At 41.8% G+C, this 12276-nt stretch overlaps 1 protein-coding gene across 9 annotated transcripts in view; it reads right to left on the bottom strand.

Annotated features, from left to right (window-relative positions):
- Nucleotides 1-356: 356 nt before the first annotated feature.
- LOC115095597 (dual specificity protein phosphatase 13-like) overlaps nucleotides 357-12276 on the bottom strand; it is an 83195-nt gene continuing 71275 nt past the window's right edge. For 4 of the 9 annotated variants that reach the window (XM_029609542.1, XM_029609540.1, XM_029609539.1 and 1 more), the window contains one exon: nucleotides 631-866. In XM_029609542.1, coding sequence (XP_029465402.1) covers nucleotides 646-866 — 221 coding nt within the window. In that variant the 3' untranslated portion in view covers nucleotides 631-645. Of the gene's footprint in view, nucleotides 584-615; nucleotides 867-12276 lie in introns of those variants that run through there. The other 5 variants (XM_029609537.1, XM_029609536.1, XM_029609544.1 and 2 more) reach the window with 5 other exon arrangements.

Genomic DNA, 12276 nt, shown 5'->3' with positions numbered 1-12276 from the left:
CCTGTAAAGTAGGAGTGGGCAAACTTTTTTTTTTCCAACTGGGGCCACATTACTGCCTCTTGCTTGCACTATGGGTTGCATTTGGAGGTTCTTGAGCAGAGGGGGATATCTCAATCTCCGAGTGTCTGCTGAATCTGAGTTCCAAGCTTTCCCCCCTCACTCCCAATCTCTGCCTCCCTGCTCTCAGCACCTTCCCCTGACTCAAGTCCTGAGTCCCTACGCTGCCCTTGGAACTGGAATGTTTGGGACACCCATCCTTGTCACAAGAGCTTGAAAGCTGTTGCCCTTGATCATCTTTAAATACAAATATTTAAAAAAAAAAAATTGACATGCTTTTCAAGAGCAAGACAAAAAAATGCAGGCCTCTCATGATTTATTTTTCTCTACAATCATTTAATGCAGGGCTGGGGACTTATTTTGTTCTGGTTTTCTGAAGTTTCTTGTCCTACCGTACACAGTGCTACAGCCACACCATGGGATCAGTCCAATCAGTTTATTGTATCCAGCTTTTATAAAGTTATAGTTAGGGATGACTTGAAGCTATCATTTGAGATGTCATTTCTTCATTTTAGTTCTTGACAAACTAGAAAACACACAGATATGGAGAGAAATTGTAATTCTTCCTTATTCAAAAATCAACTCCATCTAAAGTTTGAAACGTTCAGTATTCATCTTCCTTTCACTCACTAATTTGGTGTCCAACTGTTGTAGTTGCTTGAGAAAGCCTGAATTCGGGCAAATATCTCTGTGCTTGCTCACAGTCTGTATAGCATCAACAAGGGTCATATTTTCACAGATCATTAAGAAAGCAAGTACTAGAGTTGCAGATCGGCTAATCCCCATGGCGCAGTGAATAAATATTCTGCCTGCAAAGAAATAAAGGTTAGTGCAGTGTCAGAGTTGTGCTAAACCAATGGATTCGGATTGCTCATCCGTGTCTTGCATAAATTGTGTAGGCTAATTTCCTGTAAATAGTGAGAATTGGACATGCATTAACAGGTCTACATTGCATAAGTCAGTTTAATAAAGCAAATTACCCATCACTAAATATACCATCCATGTACAATATGGTTTTATATTAGAGGACTCAGATGTGGGAAAAAATTATGTAGTATACTGAATATAGAGTTTAACAAAAGCATGATTAAATTAGACAACTTCATTACCTTGTACATAACACTTATATTTCTCTAATTTTGTCTCAGTATACTTATAATTAGATAAAAGTGGGATATGAATGGTAGATTTTATAATTAAACCTTGTCATGATCACAAATAGAGATAAAAGGGGTTGATTGCTATTCTGTTATTTGTAATGTTAATGATTTTTGTGGAGATGTAGTTTCCCTTGTCTTTTCAGCTAGCCATTTGAGCTCTGCAGAGAGAGAAGGGGGTTCAAAGATTGGCAGATTCTGTAGTCTGAGGTTGTGAAATCTATGTATTTGGTTTATAGGACCGTGTGAAAATATTTGCCTCTGGAGTTGGTTTTGAATGGAGCTGGTGCGTTGAGGTGCATCTGTACACTGGAGCCCATGTAGTTATGGTTATGAACTGGGACAAGAACGGAGTTAGTGCACATAAGTATATTGATATTGTTCTCCACTCTGGATGAATTGTTGGGAGAGGCAAATTATAAAAATGATTAAAAAATCAAATGTACAATTTCTAAATTTTGTATGTGCAAGTACATTTGCAGAGATTCCTCCCTGCTGTGAAGACAAGGTTATTACAGATGAATGGGCTTGCAATGCTGACTGATTCCCTTTGTCCTACCTGCCTTGAAGTGGGAGCTCTCTGATTTGTCTTTCCTTTATGTATAAGAGTCGGAGATGGTGACGTGTATTGTATAACCCTTACAATGGAATCGGTGGATCTGGCAAGCAGAAAGCATCTAAGCAGAACATTCAACCTAATGTGGCTTCAGCAGCAATGTAAAGAAGCAGGCTGGTGTAATGTTCTGGGAAAGTTGCAATGCGTCATAAAGTACAAAATCTAACAGGACAAAGGAAAATACAGGATATTTGCTGGAGTCTGTGTAAGTAACTTTGGATTCTTTTTGGGAGAGCAGTTCTTTTTGGGAGAGCAGTTCTGGTCCAAAAATACTCCTCCATTGAATTTCTAACCTCTCACCTCCCAAGGGACTGTTACTAACCAGAGTATTTTTGTTAATATGTAAATAGAATTAGAGTATCAACAATATTTTATTTTGTTTCTATTGCATTTTTCTACATTTTATTTGTTTACATTGTTGTCTTATGGTAAAATAATTGTAAGTACCCTGTTCAACCTATAAATATAATGTATTTTCTTACCATGTAATCAAACATTTAATTAATAATTGGCTGAATTTAAATTGTACTAAAGTTACTTTAACTTACTCTCATTGGATGCAGTTTTAAAAGGTGAGTATCAGACATTTCTAGAAGATCTGGCACAGTGAAGATTGGGTTTGGGTTTTTTTTTTTTGAGTATGTGAGTATGTATTTTGAGTGTATGTGAGTGTATATTGAGTATGTGAGTGTTGTATTTCTAATTTTGCTATTTGTAGTGAAGCAGTGTGTCAAGGCATTGACCAGGGCCAGAGGGATGCTAGGCCGCAAAGACAGAAGCATAGCCAGCAGGAAAAAGGAGGTGATGATGCCACTGTGCCAAAGGTCATTGGTGAGGCCTCATCTGGAGTACTGTGTTCAGTTCTGGAGGCCGTATCTCAAAAATGATAGCAGCGGTTGAGAGAAAGGCAACCAAAATGGTGCCGGGGTCTATGGAGCAGCAGATACAACTCTAAAGAGAATGCATGGGGGTAATCTGCATATTACAGCAGTTACTCCCTTTAACAGAATGTATGGAAGTAATCTGCATGGTACAGCAATTACTCCCTTTAACAGAATGTATGGAGGTAATCTACATAGCGTGGCAGTTACAACCTTGAACCGAAGCCATGGGGGTAACCTGCACAGAGCGGCAGTTACAACCTGAACACCTTCTGAATATAACAGGCACTGCTGTGATTCCTTGTGAAATCCTTATGTTCTTTATGAAAGACTACTCTGACTATCTGGGCAAAAAAATAAAAAAAGGCATTTTTTTCACTTTTCTGGGGGATCATGTATAATTGAGGTTTTAAAAATATTTTCCTGAGACTAAAACTAAAATTCTTTGATTCATTCACTTTCTGGTCATATCTGCACCGTTCAGTGGTTAAGAAGACTTGTTTTATACAAATATAGGGATGGTAACTTTCTTTCCAGCTCATGGGAACGCACTGGCTTGTGTGTGCACCAGTGTGCGCCCAGATAAACGGCCATGTTATAACTGGCATGCGTATATGCACACATGTTATAAAATAGCGTGACCATGTGCACGTGTACACCCAGTTTTAAGTGAGTGCGTGCCTATGTGCGCAAATTCCACTTCTACCATGTAAATCAGGGAATTTTAAAAGGGCGTGCATCCACGTCATTACCAGTTTCAACAATTTGCCCACCAGTTTCCCAGTTAATAGCTAGGAACTCCAACCCCCCCCGGCTGAATAGCTTATACTCCCCCCAGTTACCCCCTCAGTTGTGGTTAGTTTTGTGTTTTGTTTTTTTTTAAACTTACACCTTGTCCCTAGCAGAAATAAATGTATGCGGCAGGGGATCTGAGCATGTGCCCAGGTGCATAATTAGTTACACGCACATCTATTGTCTACAACCTGAAATGCCCATGTCTTGCCCAGACCATGTTGACGCCCTTCCTCTTTTTGAAAACTTTTGAGATCTGTGTGCAACGGGAAATATGTGCGCATCTGGGTGGGTGTGCAAGAGCTCGACTTGTGCACGTATCTCCTGATTTTGGCGCACGCTAGCTTTTAAAATCTACTTCTTACCAAATACCAAAAATGAAATAAAAAGCAAATTAAACATAGCAACATAGAACTTATTAGATAAACTCCATATGACCCATCCTGTCTGCCCATTCATACCGTCTGTTTAGCTTTATAGCCAAGGACTATTTTGTGTAGAGGTGATATCAGGCTTTGAAAGAGAACCTTCTATATCTGTAATCCCTTTTCACCATGCAGTAAAAAAAAAAAAGAGAGATGTTCAATACATTGATCAAGTCTGACCTGGTTATCATGAAACAGACCTACAGTGCAAACTAAGGGCTAGATTTTCTATCATCGTGCGGCTCTGTGAATCGCGCCGGGGGTGGTGGTGAGGGGGGACTGTGAAAGCTGGCAGCCATTGCACCACTGCGGTGCGCTGGCTGCTGGCTTTCGCACCGAATAACTACACCATAAAAGGTGTAGTTATTCGGTGCAAAACTGGTAGCGATAAGGGTCCTTACCTTTTCGCCACCAGCGATGTCTCCACAGCATCGGCCCCGGTGCCACCCCGACTCCTCCTCTTCCAGGACCAACTCTGCCCCAATCACCCTATCGCACGTGAAAAGTACCTTTTCTTGTGCGACAGCTATTTAAAATGACCTCCTGAGAGTTCCTATGTTCTAAAAGACATTCATCAACCAATATTCAAAAGCTTTTATCAGGCTAATCAAGTTAGCTGGTAAATGAATATTTGGGCACATATCCAGCTAAATTCTAGCTGGCTAATAAGTTAAGTGGCTAGAATTTAGCCAGATAAGTTAGGGGCATTCTGGGGGCATAACTGGGAGAAGTTGTGTTAGCTGGCTAAGTCTAGTTGGGACAAAGAGTTGACCTAAAGTTTGTCAGGCACATGGAGGCAAAAGGTCAGCCTGTTACCTTGAAGTCATCTTCAACTTTTCTTCTCTACATATATCCAAAACATTGCTAAAATGTGATGTTTCTTTCTCTATAAGTTCATAAAAATCCAACCCTTCTTTTGTGAACACACTACCAGAACTGTTAACCGCTCTGTCATTACCTTCTGTTTAGGCTATTGAAATCTGCTCCTCAAAGGTCTCCCACTGTGCCATCTCTCTCCACTATAAACCATTCAAAATTCTGTTGTGTGAATTACTTTTCACCAAACTCACTGCACCCATATAACCCTTCTCTTCAAGTGACTATATTGGCTCCCTATCCATTCCCACATAGGCCTCAGTATTCAAAAATATCTATCTATGTACAGTAAGTTAGCTAGATAAGACTTATCAGGCTAACTTACATGCGATTTTCAGCAGCATGGCTATGCTGCTGAATATCTGTGTACAAATTGCTACTTAGCTGCATAAGTCTTATATAGCTAAGTTACACCTGCTGTATGGCAAGGCTAATGTATCCAGTTAGCTTAACCAGAGAAGTCGAAATAGCCACACTTATCTGGTTAAGCTAAACGGATAAGTAGTGCCACCCTATTACACCCCCTTAATTATCTGGCTATCTACTTAGCTCGATAAGTGACTTATCTGGCTAAGTGGGTACCGCTGAATGTAGCTGAATAAGTCCTACTTAGGTTCAAGCTCCTCATACTCACCTACAAGAGTCTTCACTCTGCAGCTCCTCACTACCTCTGCTTTCTTATCTCCTTCTAACCCCTCCACTCATCAGGCAAGTCACTCCTATCTATGACCTTCTCCTCTACCTCCAATTCCTGACTCCATGCTTTCCATCTGCCTGCACCATATTCTTAGAATAGACTTCCTGAGCTAGTGTGTCATGCTTTCTTGCCTTATTTAAATGCCATCTAAAAGTCAACCTTTTTGAGGCTGTTTTTAAATCTTGACCCTTGATTGTCTCGCTTTTTAATCATTTTTTTAGTAAATGAAATTCTCAAAATTTCTTTTACCCTACATTTATTTATTTTATTTATTTAAAATAACGGTTTACAAAATAGAATATACATAATAATCGACATAAAAGGCGGTCACATCGAAAAAAAAACCCCTAAAACATCGTAGAATAACAATAAAAATGAGAGAGGACAATCTCAATAAGACAGATAAAAGCGAGAAATGCTGGATCGTTGCCGCTAGCGTGTGCCTTGGGTTATTTTAAGATGAATTTAAGAAAGGGAGGATGAACCAAATGCAATGGAAAATAAGTATGTTTTTAGACTTTTCTTAAATTCTTTGTGGTTATGCCTTAAATAGTCTGGAATAGAGTTCCAAAGTAAGGGGACCTCCTACTGAAAAGGCGAGTCTTCTAGTTATGTCAAGCCTTGCATGACAGTCAGTGGGGACTTCAAGTAGATTTTTGTTTATAGACCTTAAATGTCTATTAGGCTGGTAAATGTGGAGGGACGTGCATAACCAGAGGAATCATTCTGTATTAAGTTGTTTTAATGCTTGACTTGATTAGATTGTAAGCTCTACTGAACAGAGATGGTCTCTTATATGTTTTTGTACAGTGCTGCACATGTTGAGTAGCACTGCAGAAGTGTTAAGTACTAAGTAGTAGATGTAGTATTGCACAGTTTCAGGGCATGTCAGTGTTGTATATTTACTTTTCTGCTAAAAGCTTCTCGGGTTCTCTATTACAGTGCCAGGTGGAGAACAGAGGCTTAGTTTCCCTGCTGGGTGCAAGCTAAAATCATAGAAAGAAACCTGATCCTCTGTATGGCCAGGGCTGGGCATTAAGCACAGACACTTCATGCCCTAGTGTCCCATTATTTGCTCAATCCGGCCTGTGATTGATTTTGTTCAGGGAGCTTCAAGGTCTTTCGGATGACAGTGATCTCACAGTCACCTGTTCAGATAGCAATTAAAGCATTATCTAGGTAAGGTGACTCTCTTTTTCCACAGTGCTTTATAACTTGTACCATCCTGGAATTGGAAACTTGATTCTAATACCAAAATATGCCTTCAACAAAGTGACAATTATAGACAACTAGGAGCTTAGCCAGTCTGAGTTATGAAATCCAGTGTAACATAGGGCTTAGATCATAGAGCTGTACGTCAGTGTTAACAGCCACTAATTTGAAGCTGACATATACTTTCTGTATAGGGCCTGAGGACCATGTTCTAAGGGATTTATCTGGGTAAACTGACTTGACTGACAATTGCCTGGGCTTCCATAATATGCATACTTCAATGCAGGTTAGAAAGAGGTGCTTCTGGGGGCCTGTTTTGGTTGAGGGAGCAATGGTATGCGTGCATTCCATTTTTAAATGTACATGTGCTATTTTATCCTGATCGATCTCCCACACAAATAACAAGTGCAAAGTACATGGGAGGTTGTAGTATACTTTCTTTTACTCTAGTTCATTTCAGAGAGATATTAGCTGGGTAATTTTTTCTTGAAAATTAGCTACGAAGTACTGTGAGAGAGTCTCAGACCACCTTAAAGGACCAGGCACAGCTGCTTCGCTGGGTCTTCCTTAAGATCCAGACCTCCAAGGAATCCTAGGTAAAGGGGGGAGCCCCTCACCAGTGTTCATGAACTCAGGGCCTGGAAGGGTTAGGGGGGCCCCATGGAGCAGGAAGGAAGCCAGCCTATGCTAAACCTCCTATGTTTGATGTGTGCAAAGTCTGTCTCCTTATTCCTCCTGGCTGTTTCCCAAGCCGCTATTGCCCAAGTTGCCAGAGTACATATGATAAAAGTGCAGGAGAATTTTGCATTTAAAGGGACTATTGTCCCACTCATACTTACCTTAATCTTTCTCCATGCTTTCTTTATTAATTTTTCCTCTAATATTGCTGTGAAAAAACCCTACTGCTTCAGTTCAACTGTACATTAAAAGTGTGCTAAAAAAGTGTTAAAAACTAGCACACATTTTTTAGTGCAGGTGTCAAATCATTAGGTTTACTAACTGATGTGGTAAACTAATATGCATATCACAGGAGTACTATGAAAAATGCACCAAGCCTCTCACTTGTGTACTATGTATAGTGCTGAAATTAATATATAGACCCATGCCATTAAATTTAAGTTACTGCCTCTCAAAGGATATGGAATCCTTTGTCATTCCCTATGAAAAATAATCCCCTCCTCCACCACCATTTCCTGATTCTCTCCTACCCAGTTGATGAAAAAACATCATCCACCCCTCAGAACCCCCCCCCCCCCCCCAAGTTCCTAATGCTTAGCCTTACGTCTGGCCCGGCATTCAGTATTGCTCTAGTGCAATCTATTGGCCTTTTGAACATCAGAGCACTGCTGGGTGTCAGGCTGGTAGGAGGCAAATCAGTGTCCTGCCATCTGTGTGCTGGGCAGTAGAAGGTAAGGATGTGTCATCCTGCTGGCTCATTATTTGGAACATTTTTGAGGGATTGTGGAGGTAGCAGGAGGGCTCGGGCAGGTTTTTATATTTTTTTCATTGGGTGGGTGAGTGTGTGGGAGTATGTTTTCATGGGTTGGGTGGGAGGTGTTATGATGGTACTGGGGGGCAGCAGAAGAGGACCGAAAGGCTTATCTGCATATTCTACGCAGCAGCCCCTCCAATAATCACAACGAGCAATCCAGGCTTTGAACTCCACAGCCTCAGCTTCCAAAGGCCCCGCACCCCTTGCAGCAGAAGGGAAGCGGAAGTGAGCACCTCAAACTTCCTTACTATGCTCTATCCATTTACCTTGTTATACCTTATCTGTTTACTAGGCCTTATCTGTTTTTATTTGGTTTTATATGTTTTGTAGGGTTTGGGTGGACCATTGGACACTGTGGCAGCTGACCATGCCCATGGGGGGAAGTCTCGTGAGGGGCCACAGGTCAGGCTCAGCTCTGAACACACAAACACAGATTATTAGGGATGTGAATCGGGCTTCGGACGATTGAAAATATTGTCGATATTTTCAAAATCGTCAGAAATCGGGGGCTCCCCCAAAACGATAGGAAAACCCTCGTGGGGGTTCCCTTATCGTTTTGGGGGAGGGCGGGAAAAACGGCACACAAAAATAACCCCTAAACCCACCCCGACCCTTTAAAAGTAACCCCTTAGCTTCCCCCACCCTCCCGACCCCCCCAAAAAACTTTTTACAGGTACCTGGTGGTCCAGTGGGGGTCCCGGGAGTGATCTCCTGCGATCTCCTGCTCCAGGCCATCCTCCCGCTCCCGGGCCGTCGGCTGCCACTAATCAAAATGGCGCCAATGGCCCTTTGCCCTTACCGTGTGACAGGGTATCCGTGCCATTGGCCGGATCCTGTCACATGGTAGGAGCACTGGATGGCCAGCGCCATCTTGTGCTCCTACCATGTGACAGGGGCTGACCAATGGCACCGGTAGCCCCTGTGACATAGTAAGGGCAAAGGCTATCGGCGCCATTTTGATTACTGGCAGCCAATGGCCCGAGTGCAGGAGATTGCTCCCGGACCCCCATTGGACCACCAGGTCTTTTGGCAAGTCTTGGGGGACCCTCCTGACCCCCACAAGACTTGCCAAAAGTCCAGCGGGGGTCCGGGAGCGACCTCCTGCACTCGGACCGTCGGCTGCCAGTATTCAAAATGGCACCAATAGCCTTTGCCCTTACTATGTCACAGGGGCTACCGGTGCCATTGGTCAGCCCCTGTCACATGGTAGGAGCACAAGATGGTGCCAGCCGAAACTGACAGGCCTCATGGTTTCCACTTTTAAAATATTGGCCTGCCCTTCCCCAGAATGGCCACGCCCCACCCCTTTTCCATCCTCTTAATTTTGGCCGTACACAGGTATACACACGCATACTTCATGACTTTTTTAAATCCGTATTGCTCGCGCACAGCACACATATATATGGGAGCAACTTTGCGCGAGCAATGCTTTGAAAATCAACCTCTTTAAATGCACCCATATACACACATAAATGAGCAGACCCAAGCAGTTTTGAAATGTATCCTCAGTGTGCTAACTAATGAGGTCATTAGCATGCTACATACCTGTTCAGCACATGCGTTCATGCTAACATTTAACATGCCTGCATATTAGCTAAATGGCACAATATTTTTGGAAGTTGAAGGCCTTTGGTACAGAGTGTGTCAATTTGCAGTCTCCTCCAGAATTTGCATGGCTGCTAGAACTCTGCATTTTATATCCTAAGTTAGGTCTAATTCATCAGCATTTGAAGAAGAGTGATTACTACTTTGTAGCTTTGTTTTAAAATACAATTCTTTAAGCTTGCAAGAGTTAGTTTACCTCTATATGGGACTTAAAATTCTCACAAAAAAATACTTTATCATTGCAGGATAATAAAAGTAATGGTATCCTGAATTTGAAAAATGCTTTGAAGAGGCTTTGTTGCATCTCATTAACCTTGATTTAGGATGGTCCTGTTCTGTGGCAGATACTACATTATCAATTTCCTTAAAATATGCCTGAAACTCTTTACCCTTTTTCACTCATGTAAAGTCAATTTGCTGACATTAGCAATATCCATAATTGATTGAAGGAAGTGTATAGAACATGCTTATAAAATGATATGAACATTATCTATTGGTGAGAAGCTACAATTTTTTGTCCATACATTTTTAGCTGCATTTATATATGCTATGAAACACTTACTGTATGTGGGCTGGCTTCATAGGAAATAATGGGAGGAAAAGCAGTTGTTAGAGTAAAACAAACAAAAAAAAAAGCTTTAACAAGATACAAAGCATGAAAAATGCAGCCTTGAAAAGTAAACAAATGTCTCATTCTTCTCCTCACCCCCCAAAATCTTTTCAATGCATACTTCCTTTTTAAATTGGCAAACAGCTCTCCTGCCTATGAAGGTATAACGCTGGCCACTCCGATGATAAGGGTGGCAAGCAGTGCTCAAAAAGACTTTGCATTTGTTGCTTTGGATGAAAATATTGTGAGACCAAGATGTTAGGGTCCATGTGCATATGCAGAAAGTGATTTCAGAACGCTTTCTTGAACTGATACTCAAAAATATTCAGTATATCAACACAAAACAGCAAAGGTAGGGACACTGAAAATTAGATCATAAGAAATGCTACGCTGGGTCAGACCAAGGTCCATCAAGCCCAGCATCCTGTCTCCAACAGTGGCCAGTCTGAGCCACGGGTATTTATAAACATTTCATATTCTTCTTTTTCCAAGCTAGTCCCAAAGCGGAATACAATAACATTTAAGGTTCCGATTACAATAGCATAACAGGTTACAACCAATACAGAGGGAATAAGATGGAGGGCATATAGGAAGATTTACAATACAGGAGAATAGATTGATAATTTAGGATTGTAAGAGCAAAAAGGTGGCAATTGATGTTGAAGGACTGGATGAGGTCGCACATCAGGCGAATGTACCCAGCAGATCTCCACAGTAGATCTATTACTTGTTACTCACTGCCAGGGATAGAAATGATTTTCCCTAGTCTACCTGGCTAACAATGTTTTATGGATATTTCCTCCAGGAGCTTGTCCAAACCTCTTAAACTCTGCTATGCTAGTTGCCTTGACCACATCCTCAGGCAACGGATTCCACATCTTGCCTGAGCACTGTGTGAAAAAGTACTTTCTATGATTTATGTTAAATTTGCTACCTATTAGTTTCATGGAATGTCCTTTCTTTTAGTATTATTTGAAAGGGTAAATTACTATCCCCAATGTACGCATGATTTTATAAATATCTTTCATATCACCTCTCAGATGTCTTCCAAACTGAAGAGCTCTAACCTGTTTAGTCTTTCTTCATAAGGGAGGTGCTTCATCCCTTTTATCATTTTTGTTGTTGCCCTTCATACTACCTTTTCTAGTTCTGCTGTCTTTTTTGAGATGAAGCAACCAGAACTGCACAGTACTCAAGGTGTTGGTCATACCATAAGATCAGGGGTGGACAAGAGCCACAAAACAGGCCAGTTTTTCAGAATATCCACAATGAATATGTATGAGATAGATTGAAACTTAACCTTTCTAGTATGCCCTGATGAGACATTGGCCTGATCAATACTAGGATAATTGAAATCTCCCATTATTATTGAATTGGCAATTTTATTTACCTTTCTGGTTTCTGCTAGCATTTTAAGGTCTGTTTCTTCATGTTGACCAGGCGTATAGAAGTATATGCCTACTTCTATACTCTTACCCATCTATCCATAAGGATTCTATTGTGCATATTGGGGTAGATTTTCAAAAAGCGCGATTTGGCGTACTTTTGTTGGCGCATCAGGCGCCAACAAAAGTACGCTGGATTTTAGTAGGTACGCACGTAGCCGCTAAAATCCTGGCTCGGCACGCGCAAGGCTACCGATTCCGTATAGCCGGCGCGCGCCGAGCCGCGCAGCCTATCTCCGTTCCCTCCGAGGCCGCTCCGATTTCAGAGCGGCCTCGGAGGGAACTTTCTTTTGCCCTCCCCTCACCTTCCCCTCCCTTCCCCTACCTAACCTACCCCCCCGGCCCTGTCTAAACTCCCCCTTACCTTTGTCAGGGGATTTACGCCTCCCGGAGGGAGACGTAAATCCCCGC

Source organism: Rhinatrema bivittatum, chromosome 7 (assembly GCF_901001135.1).
Source record: "Rhinatrema bivittatum chromosome 7, aRhiBiv1.1, whole genome shotgun sequence".
NCBI lineage: Eukaryota > Metazoa > Chordata > Amphibia > Gymnophiona > Rhinatrematidae > Rhinatrema > Rhinatrema bivittatum.
Note: the sequence above shows the minus strand (reverse complement) of the source record. Positions and strands in the feature narration are given on the sequence as shown.